Source organism: Cornus florida, unplaced genomic scaffold (genome assembly GCF_030987335.1).
Source record: "Cornus florida cultivar Cherokee Brave unplaced genomic scaffold, ASM3098733v1 CherokeeBrave_3.0.0_Hap2_Chr05, whole genome shotgun sequence".
In the NCBI taxonomy this organism is placed as follows: domain Eukaryota; kingdom Viridiplantae; phylum Streptophyta; class Magnoliopsida; order Cornales; family Cornaceae; genus Cornus; species Cornus florida.
In genome coordinates, this window is record NW_026775575.1 from 86,209,065 (window position 1) to 86,228,259 (window position 19,195).

Below are 19,195 nucleotides of genomic sequence, written 5' to 3' on the forward strand. Positions count from 1 at the left end.
TTAAGAGATAAAAGTAAAACCCTTGTCCTCGCCGGAGAGAAATTCTCCCTCAAGTTGTGATGATCCTTGCCGACGAAGATGTGTTAGATCGCCGAGCTCCGGCACGGACCAACGGCAGAGACTCAAATTCCGGCCGCCGGTTTTTGCCTACTAAATGCAATCCAATAACCGACAAAAGAAAACCACCCCTCAACCCTCCGATGACAACATGGTAATCGAAAACCCAAAAAACCCTTTTTAGAAAATTCAAGAAATTTCACAATACACCTCTCCTAAAAACAGAAAAGTCGAACAGAGACAAAATTGAAAACGACGATCAAATTTACGCTTGGATCTCCAGCTACCATGGCTGGGATAGTGTTGTTAATTAATGAAATTAGGGTTTGTGATTAAAAAGTTGGAAGAATAATTGAACTGCAAACTGATGGAAATTGCTCTTCCTCCTCTCTCTCTTTATACTTTTTTACCTCTTTGGCCTCCAACTCCTGCGACAACAGGTGGAAAATCATTCAACAGGGGTAAGGGCTAAACGGTAATTTTATTTTTCAGTTAACAGCTACTTGACAGTTGGTGAATGAGTGCAACAAAATGATAGTTTAGGGGGTTTTACTTAGTTCAGGGGGGTTTCTTGCAATTGGGTCATAGTACAGAGGGGTTTAGTGCACTTAACCCATGTATGTATGAAGAAAATTCAATTATCTTCTTTCTTTTCACACCAACCAGGTGTAATAGTTCAGTTCGAACCCCCACACATTCGGTAGTAACCATCCACCCTCATCCATTCAAATATATAGTCTATCTTATGCTTGTTTTTCTTAATTCTCATATTTCACCTGCTTTTTATTCATTAGGTTGAATATTTGTTGAGTGGTTTTTGTAACATTTAGAAGCTAAATTGACTACCGTTATAAATATTTGATCTTGACTTGCCCTTGCAATATACTAATATATAAGTTAGATAAAATTTCTGATGACCAATGTGTTGGGATTTATATGTCCTGGCATAGCAAATTCCTATTTGGATTATAGTGACATATGTTTCTGACATATCTGAAATATTTATGATTTATATAATTGATGAATTCAATGTATTAAGTTTCAATTCATTATGGAATTGATAGTGTCCACTTGATTACAAGATATATTTATATATGTAGGTGATGGCGATCGATACATGAATATAAATAGTAATCATAAATTGTTCATAGTCGATAATTATGGATGGACATTTAATTAACTAAGACTTGAACCGAGTCCATAATAGGTTGAGATATATTGCGAGAGTCGTCGCATGCAATTACTCTCTATCACAGTCATGGCTTTTGACTCTCAAGCATGAAAGAAATACAAACTCTTTTATTTATTAATAATTACTTTGATTTATTCGGCAGATACTTCGAGATCTATAAACCGTCACTTTGGGTAATTATGTAATTAATAGTTAAAGGGTTATATTATCAATATTTGCATCAATACTACTTGTATTTATTTTGTATTGATTATGGTTGATCACAAATTAAATTCAAAGGCCTTTGTATGTTTTAGATAAAATGTTTATATATATATATATATATATATATATATATATATATATATATATATTTATTTATTTAGTAAATTATTATTTTTTGTCAAACAAATTTTTATTGTGATCAAGCCGGAAATAATTAAAAGTAATAAAATAATTATATTAATTATATTGTCGGATTAATGGCTTTATAATCCGATAAATAATTATGCATAGAGGAGTCAAAGTGCAACATTGACTTAGAGGTTATTTACTATTTAATTGGAGTGCAATTAATTTCTTTTAGTAGAGTAAAAATTAATTTATGAATTAATTGAATTGAGTCCATGGTTTAATAGACCGGACCAATTGTTAATTTATAATAGCCAAGAAAATAGTAAGCCCAAAGTATTCTTACCCATAACCCAAGTTGATATTAAAGCCCTATTAGAATTGAGAAATGTGAATTAGAGATTGACAAGGATTTATTATTTCTTTTTCTTATCTTTATGATTGCCTATATATACATGAGTCCATGTATATTTTAAGGTAGACATTTAGAAGAAAAGAAATAATATATTTTCTCTCTCTGGATTTTAGCAAGACTTTGAAAGAAAAATGAATATATTTTCTCTCTAATTTTTAGGATTTGCTTTCTATTTTAAAGGAGGCTACCACAAGCCTTGCCTCCAAGGTCATTCATCAAGGTATATGGGTGATTCCTAAAGGCATGATCATTACCAAGAAGATGGAGATCCAAGGAAAAAGCATCTAGCAAAGGGATATGCAATAAGTGAGAATATTCACTTTAAATGAGAAATCTAAGGTTTACTCAAACCTTGATATAAGTATTCAATCTATTAATTAAATGATACATCATCTTTTATTTTATTTTGCATAAAACTTGTCTCTATGTGATGAATCAAAATCTATTTATGAAAATCCCTCAAAAAGTTTTTCAAACTTGTACGTTTTATTTATTTTTTTTTTGGTAAATAAGTAATTCATTAAAAAAGAAAAGAAAATACAAGAAGGTCCCTCAGCCCATACAAAACTGGGCATGGAAACAAGAAATAAAAAGTCCACTATAGTGGCCCAAAGAAACCTACAAGGAAGTCTTAACGCCCAAAAGCCCAAATACAACATTCTACATCCATAGCATTAGCTACCTTCAACCACATCCTCGGGTGAGATGACTCAACAAACCATGAAGAATCCACACTACTGGTTATGGTCGGGGAAGGTGTTGAGTAGTTGGGATCAGTGGAAATGGTGGTGGTGGTAGAGGTGGAGGATTTTGGGTAAGTTGAGTGGTTGCGAAATGGAAGAAGGGATTTGACTGGTCAGGCTCATAAAAAGAAACTGGGAGATTCCAATCTGCTGCAATTTCTCTCGCAAAGGGGCATTTAACTTTCTTGACAAAGAATAGCTTCAGCCTGATTGCGTTGATCACCGAGTTCATTGTTTGGCCTGGAGGTAATGAGGTATTTCTAAACATTCTATTATTTCGCTCCTTCCAAATGTGATAAATATAGCTAGCCAATGTTAGCTTCCAAACCATAACTCTGCTTCTCTTAAGTTTCTGTTTCCAATTAGATGATGCCCAAATTAGGAAGTCTTTCCAAGAGTTAGGGTTTGTGTAGAACCTACATTTATGTTGAAGACCAGCCCATACAACTTTTGAATAATCACATTGGTGGAACAGATGTTCGTGATTTTCAGCAGCTCTTAGACAAAGGATACACACATTAGGTTGCATTGTGTAGAAAAGTGTAGGTTTATCTTGAGCAAGTAATTTTTCTTGAATTGTTAGCCACAAACAGAAGGAGTGTTTTGGTATGGCATGTTTAAACCATGTGAGCTTATGCCAGTGGGTAGGGGGGATTGGTTGGGTAATAGCAAGAAGGGTATGTTTAAGGGAATATGTCTTATTGGGAGATGGAGTCCACTGGATGGTATCATTGCAATGAATGTTGGGGAATGGTAAGTTCCTGATATTGCAATAAGGTGAGACTATATTTGAAATATGACTAGGCTATGACCATTGGGAAGTAGTAAGTAATGAAGATACTTTCATGGATTTGTTGAGTAACCAACACTGTCTATGATTAAAGTTAGACAATACCTGATAGAGAGGTCCACATGGGAGCCAATTGTCAAAGAAAACCATTGTTGATGAGCCATTGTTGAGGATGTGTTTGACAAAAGGCTGTGCCAAAGTTCTATTCTGTAGAAGCTTTCTCCAGAACCAAGAGCTGTCACTAGGAATAGAAATGTCCCAAAGGCTCTTGTTTTTTACTAAATTCTTGAGTGTCCATTCTTTCCAAATTCCAGTTGAGTCATTAGAGCATAAAGTCCAGTTATGTCTCAAAATTGAGGCCTTGTTCCAAAGTTGTATATCATAGATGCCCAGTCCTCCTGCATGTTTAGGGTTACACATATGCTCCCATTCCACCTTAGTTCTGTACTTATTCATTGCTTTGCCTGACCATAAGAATCTTTGCATTAGTTGGTTCATCTTGTCACACACTTTAGCTGGTAAAATCAGGAGGTTTGTCCAGTAAATATGCATGCTGAAAAGCGTAGCTTGAATTAACTGTAACCTTTCTACAAAGGATAGAGCTCTTGCAGTCCAACTTGTAACTCTAGAAAGCATGCTGTCAATGATGGATTGGTAGTCATTTGTTGTGAGTCTAATAGAGATTAGAGGTAGGCCAAGGTATTTGACAAGTAGTTCAGCACAAGGGAATTGAAAGATGTTGCATATGGTGTTTTTGGTCTGATGTGGAGTTCCACTGAAAAATAAGTTGCTTTTGTTAGGGTTAGGGGTGAGGCTAGAAAGGTTAGTGAAGGTATCAATGGAAACTTTGAGTGACTGTGCAGATCTTACATTTCCATGGCAGAATATTAAAATGTCATCTACAAAGGTTAAATGTGAGATTTAGGTTGTTTTACATCTCCAATGATATGTAAAGAGAGGTTCATTGCTTGTGATTTGGTTGGTGATACTTAAAAAAACATCCATTGCCAGAACGAAGAGGTAAGGAGATAGAAGATCCCCCCTGTCTTAGCCCTTTGATGCTGTTAAAGAAACCACACAGTTCACCATTAATACAAATAGAAAAGGATGCAGTAGATATACATGCTTTAATCCAAGAGATGAATATTGGAGGGAATTGCATCAGTTGGAGAACATCCAGGATAAACTGCCAGCTTAGAGTATCATAGGCCTTGATGAGATCTACTTTGAGTGTGCATCTAGGTGGATTAAGGTCCCTATGATAACCTCTTAGCAATTCTTGAGCCAAGATGATGTTATCCCCAATTTTTCTACCACTGACAAAGGCATTTTGGGCCTTATCAATTAAGGTAGGCATAATGGGTTTTAACTTATTTACAATAAGCTTGGAAATACACTTGTACAAGACACTACAACAAGTTATAGGTCTGTATTCAGAGGGTGATGATGGGTTAGGGACTTTAGGAATAAGTGCCAAATAAGTTGCATTAACTTGTTTGAATATTTTCCCAAATTGGAAAAAATCCCTAATGGCCAATGTGACATCTCTCCCAACAATGCTCCAAGCCTTTTTGAAAAAGAATGAGTTATAACCATCAAGACCTGGAGATTTTTTTGATTTAATAGAGAACATGCAGTTCATTATTTCAACATCAGTTGGGATAGAGCAAAGAATATCATGGAATTCAGTATTGACTGATTTAGAGATGAATGGTGACAAGGAGTTCAAACCTGGGTAGCAATGAGGATTGCTACCTAGCAAATCTCTGAAAAAATGTGGTGAATGTATGTTTGATGGTCTCCATATCCTTTGTTTCTGCTCTATCCTACAATTTAACACTTGTAATCCTTCTTTTGATAATTCTGGATTGGACACTCTTATGAAAATAACTAGTATTTTGATCACCAAGAGCTAGCCACTTCACTCTTGATTTCTGCTGAAACAACTGTTCTTCCACTTTACTTAGACTGGAATAAGTAAGTAGTAAATCTCTTTCCTGTTGCCTGAGCTCAATGTTCCCTGGATCAGAGTCTAAAAGGTTTTGGCAAGCAGTAAGGTTAAACTTTGCATTCTTTACCCTGCTAGAAATATCACTGAAAACATTGTGGTTAAGATTTTTTAGTGCACTTTTCAGTCTTTTGAGTTTTGTGGTAACCCTATACATAGGCACTCCAGACACTTCAGTATTCCATACAGAAGCAACTGTTGTCAAAAAATTAGGATGCTCACACCAAAAATCAAAGAATTTGAAAGGACATTTCCTTCTTGGTGTGGGAACTCCTATATCCACTAACATGGGGCAATGATCAGAGCACAAAGGAGGAGCAAAATTTGCTGTTGAGTTTGGAAAAGAAGAGAGCCAGTGAGTGTTCACAATGACTCTATCAAGTTTCTTTGCAATTGAGGGCTGTCCCTGGGATATATTGGTCCAGGTGTGCATGTGGCCAATAAACCTCAGGTCATCAAGTTCAGAATTTATAATCCAGTTATTGAGATCATCCATTGAAGGTGTCCACAGGTCACTTCCTGTAATACCCCTAGTTTTAAAAATGATAAAATTGGAATTTCAATTATTTTTAATAAATTATTTGAGTATATTTTTATTTGATAATTGTTTATTTGTGGTTATTATTTGCTTTTAATAAATTTAGTTGATTTATTTGAGATTATTTGCATTTTGTGTCTTATTTGTTTTAATTGCGTTTAATTTTGTCATTTAATTAATTATTTTTGTTACATTGAACTTGATAAGCTGTTTGTTTTAAAATTGACTTATTTGGTAATTGTTAAATTTAATAGGTTAAATATGTAAATTCATTAACTAAGGTTTTAAATATGTTTTCAGTTAGGATTTTCTTGGAGCTGTCATACAAGTATCTAACGTGTATGTGACTTAAGTTTATGGGCCGACTCTAGTTTAATTAGGATTTCTGCCTTAGCTCTAGTTTAATTAGGGTTTTCTAAGGGCCTATATATATATACGTGTATGAGTTTCACTAAGGGTTTTGCAGAACCCTATTCACGGCATAGTGAAAATAGGACGTAACAGAGAGGGAGTTGAGAGAACAGAGGCAGTCGTAAGAGCTACCAAGGACAAGAATAGAGAGGATCAAAAGAGGGTTGTGGTAGTTTAAATCACACCCATAGGAGGCTTAAAGGAAGTTAGTAGTTGCCGGAAACTTAGAGACGATGCTGGGGTTTTCATAACTGAAATCAGGCAAATTCTTCTTCTTTCTCCTTCCCTTTGGCTCGTGTTCTGTGCACCTAGATAATCTCTAGGGTTTAATCAATCAGTAACTAAAATTTACATGCTTAGTATATGTTATATTAATAATCTATTTGTGTTGAAATCAAAACTGTTACAATTTCTACATGTCTCGTTCCAGTTGTTTTTCTATAAGCATGTAATCTCTGTTGTAACTTTAGACTTAGTAATTGATTTGAACTACTGCAAACAAAACCATGGGGACATTACTGGGATGAGATAAGATCCTTAGGTTCAATGGTGAAGAGGAACAGAGGGGTTGGAATTGGACTGAAACTTCTTAGATTAGTTTCAGACTTGTTCTTCAAGTATACTGGTTTAATGGCTTTGTTTAATCTCTGTAATTTGATTTCAAATTATTGTAAACAAATCTTGGGGATGATTTTAGGCTTTAATAAGACTCTTAACTTAGTTTTAAAACCAAACATAAAGGTTGCAACTGGCCGGAGTTGGAACAGAGGTCAGAATGAAGTTGAAACGGAGGGGTAGCTCACAAGGGGAGAGAGAGCCGGCTCTGGAATGCCAAGAGCCAGCTCCCACCTGTTTAGAGCCGGCTCCAAGGTGGTGGTAGAGCCGGCTCTATGCTGATTTGGAGCCTGCTCTATTTTTCTGGAGCAGGCTCTTTCATTTTGAAGCGTACAGTGACTTTTTGGCTACTGTTTGGGCACTTGGGGTTCTTGAACAGTTTTAAAACTTTAGGGGGCTTTTCAATAATTAATTTAACATGTAATCAAGGTCTTAGATTGCATAAAATACCCTCTTTGTATAAATGGAATTAACAGTGCGCTAATTAACAACTTACGCGCGGTTAACTACTAGAAGGAAGTTAAGTTGCCTAATTTCAATTTGACAATTTAAGGGGGGACAATATGATTCTAAATTAAAGTTTGGATGTATAATGGAGTTTTTTAATTAACAAAATTAGACTTGTAGCTTATTGTGGCTCTGTGCTAAAAGATTAAACAGTATACTAGTATATAACTTAGCACGCTGTTATCGGTTGGAGAGAATTAACTTGCTAAATTAATTTAGCAATTTTATTGGACTATAATATGATTGACAAATAATTTTAATGCATGATAGAGTCATTGATACATTAGATGTGATCTACGCATGCTTCGGATGCTAATTGTTGAACCTTTAAACCGTTTCCTGCAAATACATGGTTTAACACTTGGATTTAAATTACTGAAACTATAAATTGTCTTCTGCAATTATTTGGGATGGTTTTTGGATTGTAAATTGCTAAACTGTTAATTGTATGTTATAATTTACATGGTTTGGATGTTCATTGTGGAATCTTATATATTATTCTACAATTAATTGGATTATGGTTTTGAACTAGAATTGTTGTAGCATTGCATAAACTATTCTGCAATTATTTGGATATTTGGTTTTGGATTGTAAATTACTTGCTTATTATTTATATGTTGTAATTTACATGGATATGGAGGATTGTATGCACCGGTATGGGACGGTGACATACTAGGTATGGTTTAGCTCAAAACGCTAATTCCTACCTTATGGATTTTAATTGGTGAACAGTTTTACCTGTTCAATCAATTATATGGATTTTATGGATTGTATGCACCGGTATGGGACGGTGACATACTGGGGACAGACTGATTCAAAATACTCAGTCCTACCTATTTTGGAATAAGGGTACGGGTTGTCAAATAAAATCCTCCTTATTTCTATGAGTCGGTGCGGTTGAATACGCGGAACGACTTACTGGATTTCTTATGAATGAATGTGAACGGATTTTATATATATTGTTATGGTACCATGACATGAGCTTGAGTCTCATAGTCGACGGTTAGGGAGCGTATATGCAGTAGGATGCGTAGCTAGCTATGTTGGTTAAGGTATACCCTGTTAGGCTTAGGTAGTTATGCCCACTCAGGTGCGTATTGCATGTTGCATTCTATTCAGGTTGGGACCCTCAGCATAGTCTAGTGAGAGTTCTGTAGTGTGGATATATATTTATCTATTACGGACTAGATAATTATTGTTGAGATATCTAGGGTGTATCTGCGTATCGGGTCACTGTTTGGATTGTAGTTAGAGAAGAATTTGCATGTGGGCCTGACCCACTCTTATTTTTACAAGTGTTCGTTAGTTCCAGTCTTAGAGCTGGATCATGCTGAGCAGATACAGTCATTCACTCCATCGATGCTGTAGGACCTTGTTTCATGTTTTAGGCTTTGGGTTTTTTCCAGTCAACTGAGTACAGTGGGATATTTTAGGGGTCCACTGGATGGATTCCCGAGTTGTATAATTTAGAGAATGATTTGTATTCGTGGAGGATCAGTTGTAACAGAATAGTTTATCTGTTAATAAAATTTTATTCTGGGGTTTTTTGATTATCATTCTAGTTTCTTTTAAGCAAATTTTATTTACTTCATTTGTTTTAATTATATTCTGTGTTCGATTATTGCTAATTGGTTTGATATCCTCGGGTAATCGAGCGTGGGCCTGGCCAACCCACATCCGAAAATCCGGGGGGTATCACACTTCCCCCATATCTCTCTCTAGGCCATCTTATTGCATTAAAATCACCTAGAAGGATCCAAGGTTCATTAGTGATTTGAGTGGATATCTCATTGATGGCTTCCCAAAGAGGAACTCTCTCTTCATGTGTGTTAGCACCATATATGAAAGTAGCTAAAAAAAGAGTGGTTGATGGGTTGGATGGGATTATAGAACAGTGGATGAATTGGTCAGTCATCTGAATGCATTGAATATCAACTTCTGAAGGGTTCCATAAGATCCAGATTCTTCCCAAAGGGGCATAGTTAATGTTATTGATGAGTGACCATTTTGAAATTGCACTATGCACAAGAGGAATATTACAGTTCCTTACTTTAGTTTCAATAAGTCCTACAAAATCAAGCTGATTTTCAGTAATGAACTTCCTCACTTCACACTGTCTAGAGGGATTGTTCATCCCTCTAACATTCCAAGCAGCAAAAATCATTTCCTTTGAGGAGATTGTAGGTCCTCAAAGAACCTGATGTAGGCTTCTTTAGCTGCTACCTGAGCAGCCTTATTTGCTCTTTTGGCATCCTTCCTCAATTTCTTTCTCTATCTTGGTGTGAGTCGAGTGTTAGGCATAACCTTTTCACAGTAACTGACACTAGGATCAGAGACACAGACACCTGCTGGAACCTTAACAGATGGTATTTCATTATCTTTGGGTTGATAACAGGATGTAGTTTGGTTTCAGGAATAGATGGTGATGGCATAAACACACATTCATCCTCCAAATCCTGACATGCTAGAACTTGGAATCGATTGGATGATTGTGCTGAATTGGTGGATGAGGGCGGGGATGATGATGATCTAGGATATGGATTAATGGGTGTATTAAAAGTGATTTCAGGTTTGCTAATAGTTATAGTGGTAGTGGCTATATGAGCATGGGTGATGGAATTTTGTATTTTATCAGTGGTAGGGGGATTGGTGAAAGGCTCAGGGATGGGTTGTTGAGCTAACTCAGTAGTAATGGGATTGGTGCATGGCTCAGAGGTGGTTTGTATGGTAGTGAGTGTGGCCTGAGTGGTAGTGGGTGTGGGCTGTAAAGGTTTAGGTGTGGGTTGGGGTTGTGATGGGGGTATGCAAATTGGTTTTGGTTGGACCTTCCTCCATTGAGTTTTATGATTTCTTTTAGGATCTCTCTTAGGTAGCAGTATTCCAGTGAGTTCCCCTCTGTTTGGAACCCAAGGAATATGACTCAGACAATTACCCTCAGAATGTCCAAAAGTATGACATTTGTGACAAACCAGTGGTTTCCATTGATAGGTAACAAGTAATTCTAAAAATTCACCCTCTTGCAACTTTGAGATTAACAGGATCAATTAGTTCCATAGAAGCATTAACTTCAATGCAAACTCTGGCATAAGATAGCCTTGACTTTGCTTCAGTAATTGCATCAGCAAAGAGGGGGACACAAATGGCACTTGAAATACTGCTAAGGCCCTTGCTATTCCAGTATTCAAATGGTACATTATGAATTAATGCCCAGATTGGTATGGAAGTGTTTGAGTTCTTACAGTGCTGCAAGTTAGGTTGCTATTGTTTCAGGATCAGAGGACTTTTTGCAAAGAACCAGGGACCCTCATCCAGGATAATTTTGCACTCAACTTCAGATTTGAATTTGAAGATGTAAAAACCAGTTTCAGTAGCAATTATGTCAGTTAAGCCCTTATTGGTCCAAAAGTTTCTAGCAATTCTGCTTACCAGTTTGTAACTTAGTTTCCTTTGGAGGAAATAACCAATAATACTAGATTTCCACTCCTCAATACCCTCATCTCTAGCACTTGCAGGTGGGTCCACATAGATAAACCCATTAGAAGACATTGGTTGAAGAAATTCAAAATCAAGTTTGCTCTTTCTCCCAGCAGTAACATGAGCCCACAAGGGTTTGTTTGGTAGTCCATCAGTGTGTTTTTGTTGGTAAGTTTCATGTGTAAGTATGACAAGTGAAGTGTCAAGAAGGGGCTTTGACAGAGTAGGGGTAATGGCTAATTGGTTTGTCACCAGAGAAATGGGGTTGGAAGTGACAAGAGGGGGAAAGGCTGACAGTTCATTGACCATAAGATTAGGTAATTCAGCACACATCTTTCCTTTATCAGGAATGAATAGAAGACTTATAAAGAATAGAAGTAAGATTTGTTGACCCATGTGCTCTTTTGTCCTCTGAAACAGTGACATGAGGAGTGGGCCCACTTACTATAAGCACTTGGGGAGTGTGAACATGACTCGTCTGAGAATGGAGGGGCAACCCTACCTCCGAGGGATGAACCTCAGGTAAGGTTGGTAAATGGAGGTGAGAGGATAGTGAAGGTTGTGGAACAATGGAAGTGGGATTACCAGGGCTGGTAACATGGGTAATTTGAGACAGGAAGTGAGAAGGTGCAGGTAGTGTGCTGTATGTAGGACCATATTTTGTAAAGTGCTTCTTGTGTGTAAGAGAAGAGTGTCTAGGTTGTAAGGTTACCTCTTTCATCTTGTTAGTTTCCTGTTGCACAACGGTAGGGTGCTCATCTTCAGTGGTCTGCATTCTCCCCTTGAGAACCTTGCTCTGCTTCCTTTGCTCCTTCTTTTCCTCAGTCTGTGCAATGGATTTCCTTAGTTCAGCTTCATGGTCCATGTTAGGCTGCAGAGCTTTAAGCTTGCTTTTGAGCAGATGGTTATCTCTCTGTAGAATATTGACCACCTCTTGAATAGCGTCCATTTCACGTGTGAGTACATTTAGATCAGCCCTGAATTTAACAGCTTGAGATACCTCATCATCAGATGAAGAATATGTATCTGTAGCATCCTTGCTTTCATTAGTTATTTGGTTTGTGGGTGGGTTCATAGTGGGTAGTGTAAGCTGTGTTATTGTTGGTGGAATGTGGTGGGAGATGGTTGTGGTAGGTGGTTGTTGATCCAGAAGTGGTTGTGGATGTGGTGGTGGAAGGGGTGGGAAGGAGGTTTTCATGGTGGATGGACCAGTCAGCTTTTCTTCAAGCTATGGAGTTAATTGCAAAAAAATGTAAGAAGTCGTTCTCTTGTTCTTTGTAAAGCTTGTTCTTATGTTCTTATTAAAACTTGTACATTTCCCAACACAATGAAACGATCATCACCTAATCCTCGTTATAAGTTATACCGTTAATTTTTAAACAACAAATAAAATGACCATCATCTAATTTAATTTTTAACCATTCCTGTTTTGAAGAAAAAAAAAAATCTTTTAATCGCCGTTATAAGTTTCAACAGTAATTTTTAAACAACAAATAGAATGACCATTATGTAATCGGTCATTATAAGTTACACTAATTTCTAAATTATAATAACTTCTTGATTGCATTCAACAAATCTCTATTTTGTTTTAGTTAATTATATACATAAATACATACCATAACCATAGAATTTATGATGGCTGTCGAACACACTCTAAATACTATTACTAATTTCAATCTATAGTTTATATATTTATTTAACATAATCTATAATTTATACGATATTTAGTCAATCAAATAGAAATTAAATTTGTTTGACTTTTCTATATAGGTGAGCTTGTATATCAATGGGAGAGACCGGCGTTTAAGAGAGAGAGCTTCAAAGTCTGGGTGGGTTTTAAACGTCAGTGACTTGACCCAGTTATATGATCGACCAGGTTGTGGCCCAGTCAATTACCATCCATTTTAAGGTTAACTTCAACTGGACCTTTTTAGTCAATGGTTAGAGTCAGTACGCCACTAGCTTTTGCCTTCGAGACCTTGACACATTCTCCGACATCACCCAAAGACAAATTTGAGTCAACATAGAAAGAGTGTGTGGATGTTCCGACTTCCAACCACATCAAGAATAAATTATTTTATTTTTCATAGAATTTAAACGCACGCGTAACCTGGACATCCTTGATTTTGAGTTTCACATTGTGCAAAACTAACTCACGTGTATAATTTATAATGACAACACGAATTTAAAATTTGGATAAGAGTCCTCTTTAGCGTTAGAGAAGTCTTGCACAGATAACCACTAAATAAATGAAAATTCAAACACACGCGTAACTCGGATATTCTTGATTTCGAATCTCAAATTGTGCAAAACTAACTCACGTGTATAATTTACAATGACAACACGTATTTAAAATTTGGACAAGAATCATCTCCAGCGCTGAAGAGATCTTACACAGGTAACAACCATTAAATAAATGGGACTCATTAGTAATGATATAATCTCAACAATTGTTACTTGTGCAGGACCTCTCTAATGCTGAAGAGAATCATTGTCCTTAAAATTTACCCCTCAACCTATTAGACCAAAAATTATTAAATTAAAAGAATCTTCAATTTTCAAAAAAAATAAAAATACAGCCAAACAATTTTAATTCCGTCACTTCTTTTTTTAGGAGGAGTGCTGGCACTTACCCAAACAGCTTTTGATTTTAATTCATGTTGTTCATCCTAAATAGGGGCAGACCAGATCTTTAGGTAACGGGGCAAGATTGAAATTTTATAATAATTTTAGGAGACATTAATAATATTTTATGAGTATATATTAAAAAAATAAATAAAATCGGGGGTGCCATCCCTGATCCTAGAATTGCTCAGTTTTCTTTGAGTAGAGAGATTATATCATTGGGGTGTTCTTCAACTCCTAAAACTAAATAAATAAATAAATTTATTGATTTATCCATAACAATTTCGGTACATACAGACTAATAAATAACACGACAAACGACAATTGATATGATTCAAGGAAAGTATCTATAAAAAATTTAAAAAAATAAAAAATTTGTACAAAAAGAAAAAGAGGGGAAAAAAAAAAAAAAGTTGATGAGAAAAAAGAAAAAGAAAAACTTAAAAAGTACCCACACTGTCCAAATTGGACATATATGCTTGTGGCATTTAATTAAGTTAAATTACATCAGAAGAACAAGAAAATACCTGGACATTCTGGGTTCAAATATATTTTATTCCATCGTCACCTTTTTTTTTTTTTTTTTGAATTAGAAATAAAAGCGGTATCTACAATAATCTTTAAGGAAAATGACGTTTATGGCAGTTGGCCCATCGTGATTTGGTCACATTGTAATCAAAGTTCCAGAAAAGACAACTTTTTTATTGAACAGAGGTGTGACGCAGACGTCGTTTTGAGGTGGAGACAATTCTACTTTTTATGCTACTAGAGTGATGGAGACCCCTTTTTTTTTTTTTTTTTTTTTTTTTTTTTTTTTTTGCACGAATAACATTCATAAATATATATATATATATATATATAAGGATAAAGTGCAAAAAAAATTCCTAAATTATTGCATTTTTGTAAATAATCCCCTAAATTAAGAACTGTCCCTGAATTATTAATTTGTTGTAATTAAGGTCAAACTCATCATAAAAGACTATTTTACCCTTTCTCATTAAAATTTTAATTTCTTTTTAAATTATTTTTATTATCTTTTCTCTTATATAAATATTAATCATACTATTTACCTTAATTTTAATATAGTATCAATTTATCATAAAAATGAAAAAAAGAAAAAAGAAAAAAGAAAAAAGAAATAGATTTGTAACTACTATTTTCTAAATTGATTAACTTATTATTAAAACTTTATTATTTGTAATAAAACTTATTATAACCAAGTTAAACATTTTTATTGTAAAAAAAAATCTTCTTTTTCATACACTATATATTGATGAAAAATTAATAAAATACTTTTTAAAAAATACCTTCTTTTCATGTAATATATTCATTAAAATTTTAAAAATAATTAATTTTTTTTTAAAAAATTTACTGAATATTTTTATTTAAATAATTAATTTCAAAAATTAAAGATTAAGTTATGCAAATTTAGTGGAATATGTCATCAAATTAGTGTAATTTTTTTCATAATTTATTTAGATAAGAAAAATATATTAAATGTAATTCAATAAAAAAAAAGACATTATGGTCATTTAATGAAATATAGTATAGAAATTGGGATATGTTGTAACAAAATGTGATAATTTAGGGAGTTTTATGCACAAAATATAGTTCAGGGGGCTCATTTGCAAATTTAAATATAGTTCAAGAGTTTTTTTGCACTTTACCCTATATAAAAACTAAAGTAAGAAAAAAAACTATAACATGATTAATGAGTCACAAAAAAAAAAATTGAAGAAGAGGAAAGCAAGGAAGGTTAAATTTGGCATTTGGATGTAAAATATTCTAATAACTTGTGTTAATAAGTTCGTGCGTGATATCTTAAAAATAGATGTGATAATGTAAAGTTCTGTGTCTTGAAACAATGAATCCGCGACTTAAATTTAAAATTTAAATTTTTTTAATTAAAACTTTGAACTAATTTTAAATTTGTAGTCGCAAGAAAAATAAATTTATTGGATTGTTTTTACATTAATTGTAAACTTGTAAACATATTGGATTTTAATGAGCCTGGGGTAATCGAATCCAAATCCTTTATGATCTAATTTTGTAACTCGTGGATTATTTATGCAGATACCATGAATTCATATACGTTTCGTTGGTAATAACACATTGTTAACCTGATCAACACATTTTTCTTTATAAAACTTACCATTTAACCAAAAAAATAAAAATAAATAACACATTGTTAACCTGATCAACTCATTAAAAAATAACTCTAATTGTTAGTACTAATTTTTGCTCGGAAAAGAAAAGGTTGACAATTTCGTAATTTAAGTCTAAAGTTGACTAGACTTGTTATTCAAATTAGAATAAAATCAGAACTTGCACCACGTCAAACTCTATGTAAAGTAAAGTGACTACCAAGTAGGATGCGGACGGTTATCCGCTACATTTATAGCAATTTTGAAAAATTGTTTAGGTTTTCTAGAATGATTTTTATTAGTAAAAATCTGCGCAGATAGATTTGGGACGGGGTGAGAGCAGGGGCAAAGTGAAGTCACCTATCATGTCTTGTCCAGTTTAGATATATAAATTACAAAATTATTTTTATTTTGTTAGTATATATAGTTAGTTTTATAAAATCTAAGTTATTTATTCACTTTCTTACTTATTCTAAAGAGTAGCAGAATCTTACGGATTAAGAGCGCTTATACTCTTGAATTTTATGTTAAATTATTGATTATCCATTTTTTATAAATTTTTTCTAAAGTTATATAATTGCACTTTAGGGAAAAAAAAAAATTAAAAAAATGATAAATTATGGAACTAAACGGGTGGGGTGGGGCGAAGCAGGTGCCCGCAGGTATAAAAAAACAGTTAAATGGGTCAGAAATTAGGTGGAAATGCCCTTATTTAGATGGTTTTGGACGGGGATAGGATGAAAATTTTTAAACAATTGCAAGAGCAGAGAGGATACACCCGTCCAAAATTGCTATTTTGACAGGAAGGTTAATGGGAGTAGTGCTATTTTGATCAGGAAGTTAATGAAGTTTAAGTTATATAAATAAGGTGTTTGTTTTCATTCCGAGTCGATATTGATAGATAAAAGTGCCTTTAGCTCATAAATTTCAAAATAAATATTAAGAGTATTGTGTTAAAATTAATTAAAAGGAGAGTGCATTATCATCTCTTCTTTCATTATTTCTTTATATTATACACTTTGTCACTTTTAGATACATAATTTTTTTTTTAAAGGGTCAAAAAAAAAAAAAAATCTTTAAATTGGATCAAAATATTTAAATAGTGATCGGATAATTATTAATTTTTCACTTACTAAATTTGTAATACACTAGTTTATTTTTTATTTTTTTTTATCTAAATCCATTTACATATTTAAGTATGGTCAAAGATGTTACAAGCAATTATTGAAACTTTAATTAGCTATAGGCATTCAAAAAAAACTCTTTTGAGGTCTCTTAATATTTTAACAGTAATGTTATTAAGTACTATATCACAAATTGTTTGTTTAACCATGAAATTGAGAAGGTTTATTAATATACGGAAAAATAATAATAATAATAATAATAATAAGTCATTCAAAAAATCTTTCAATTAATTCAATCGTTGAATAAAGAGAACTTATAACACAACTCTTTTAATAGCATTATTTATATTTTAAACAAAAATGACATCGCAGTTTTGTACAAATACAATTTACTTATTTATTTTAAAGAAAAAATGAGAGAATCATTGTTTTCAAATATCTACAAACTCTCTACCTTTGAAGAATGATTTAGTTTTTTTTTTTTTTAATTTATTTGTTAAATAACTGAAGTGGAGAATAAATATTATGACCAGTAGTATACTTATTGCACGAGATCCACTTTAATGAGAATTTTTTCGTCTCCCATTTGGACATCAATTGTTTAAAACTCATTATTCGAGTATCATGTCATATTCCTATTGTAAATTGTTCAGCTCTTGATCGTAAATTCTCCTCTCCTAATTTATTAAAAATTAAAAATAAATTTAAAGACATGATCCACTTGTATCATATAATAATTAGTTTATATGGTACTTAGAGATTCATACTGCTCCTAATGTTGGCTTTCCTCTGACCCTTGCTTTGTAAAATAGTATATATTTAGGCTTCGTTTGTTTAGATTGTAAAATATTTTTTAAAAAATATTTTTTTATTTTTTGGTATTTGCTTGTCGTAAAATATTTACGAAAGAAAAAAAATATTAAAATATAATAAAAATAACTTATTCATCAATTTTCGACAAGTTATTTTACATACCCTGCCCGATGGACTCTACATGAACTTCGATGTAAACCTTTACCAAACACCGAAAAACTAAAAATAAAAAAATATTTTATGTCGAAATAAATGAAGCCTTAATGTATTATTTTTTAAAAGAACAACAAATGAATCTAATATATTTTAAATATGTGTGACGTGTGAAAAATATCCATAAAGTATATTCCGCATAACAATTTGTGACTCTTATAGTGCTTAATAACAATCCTATTAAAATAATACCCCTTTACTATTAACCTCTTTATTCTTTAAAATAATGCCGAAACACCCTTCAAGTTGCTTTTTATACAAATCTGACATAAATTATTATTATAATGTTCGTTTTTTCCTTTTATTTTTTTGAAAATGTCTAAGGGGATGTGTATGCTAATACTCTCATAGTAGAGGGATATTATTTGCACACTAACTATATTTAACCCACTTTTAAAGATTTTCTCACATTTTTCAAAAGAAATAAAAAAAATTCTTTCTATCTATTTTCACTAACAATGTATTATCTCTCTTTGAGTTAAAAGTTTTACATTTTCTATAACTTAATACCACTGATAGATGAGAAAGTTCTAACATATGTATATCTTTTACTACTCAAATGGATATTAGAAAAAAATCTAAATATACATATATATATATATATATATATATATATATATATATAGTTAATATTTCATAGTTGTCACATTAATATATAGTTATATCGTATGAAATATATATATATATATATATATATATATATATATATATATATAATTAGTTAAAGAAAAAAATTATTCCTAATTAAAATTTAATCTAGTTATTATTTTTCGTTAAATATATAAATAAAAATTGAATTAAAGATACTTATTCATTATGTATATATAATATACATTTAATTTTAAAACTTTAGAATTTGTAATAAATTTTCACATAAATATATGTATATATATACAATTTTTTACATAACAACAAATGGCTGTTCAAATTCAAAACATTAATAGTTTTTAGGATAAAGGTAAAAAAACACCCTTATGACATACTTATAGTGCATATCACACCCCCTCATGTGATAAACGACGTCATTTCGGTTTGTGTCCATTTTCGTCATTTAAAAAAAAAATGACATAATTTTAAACAATATGTATATAAAAGCAATTTAGACAAATTCTATCTTAAATGTTATTTGCACAATGTGATTCAATAGGGATGTTTTTTGCACTTTTTTATTTAAAATTTTTACTTTATTGATTTAC

General features: G+C 32.9%; 1 protein-coding gene across 1 annotated transcript; it reads right to left on the bottom strand.

Moving 5' to 3' along the window:
• LOC132309616 (uncharacterized) lies at positions 1–6,031 on the bottom strand. The gene is made up of 5 exons (XM_059807908.1): positions 5,434–6,031; positions 4,527–5,258; positions 3,633–4,426; positions 468–485; positions 1–147 (listed from the first exon to the last, which is right to left on the bottom strand). The coding sequence occupies exons 1-5, from the start codon at positions 6,029–6,031 to the stop codon at positions 1–3; spliced, it is 2,289 nt and encodes a 762-aa protein (XP_059663891.1).
• Positions 6,032–19,195: the final 13,164 nt, after the last annotated feature.

Bases quoted from the DNA above. Each gene is read 5' to 3' on its own strand.
- LOC132309616 (XM_059807908.1), bottom strand. From the start codon at position 6,031: ATGGATGATCTCAATAACTGGATTATAAATTCTGAACTTGATGACCTG. The intron at 5,259-5,433 runs GTGATCAAAATA...ATTGCTACCCAG, and splicing joins AGTGAAGTGGCTAGCTCTTG to GTTTGAACTCCTTGTCACCA. The intron at 4,427-4,526 runs GTTTTTTTAAGT...TAACCTTTGTAG, and splicing joins TCTTCGTTCTGGCAATGGAT to ATGACATTTTAATATTCTGC.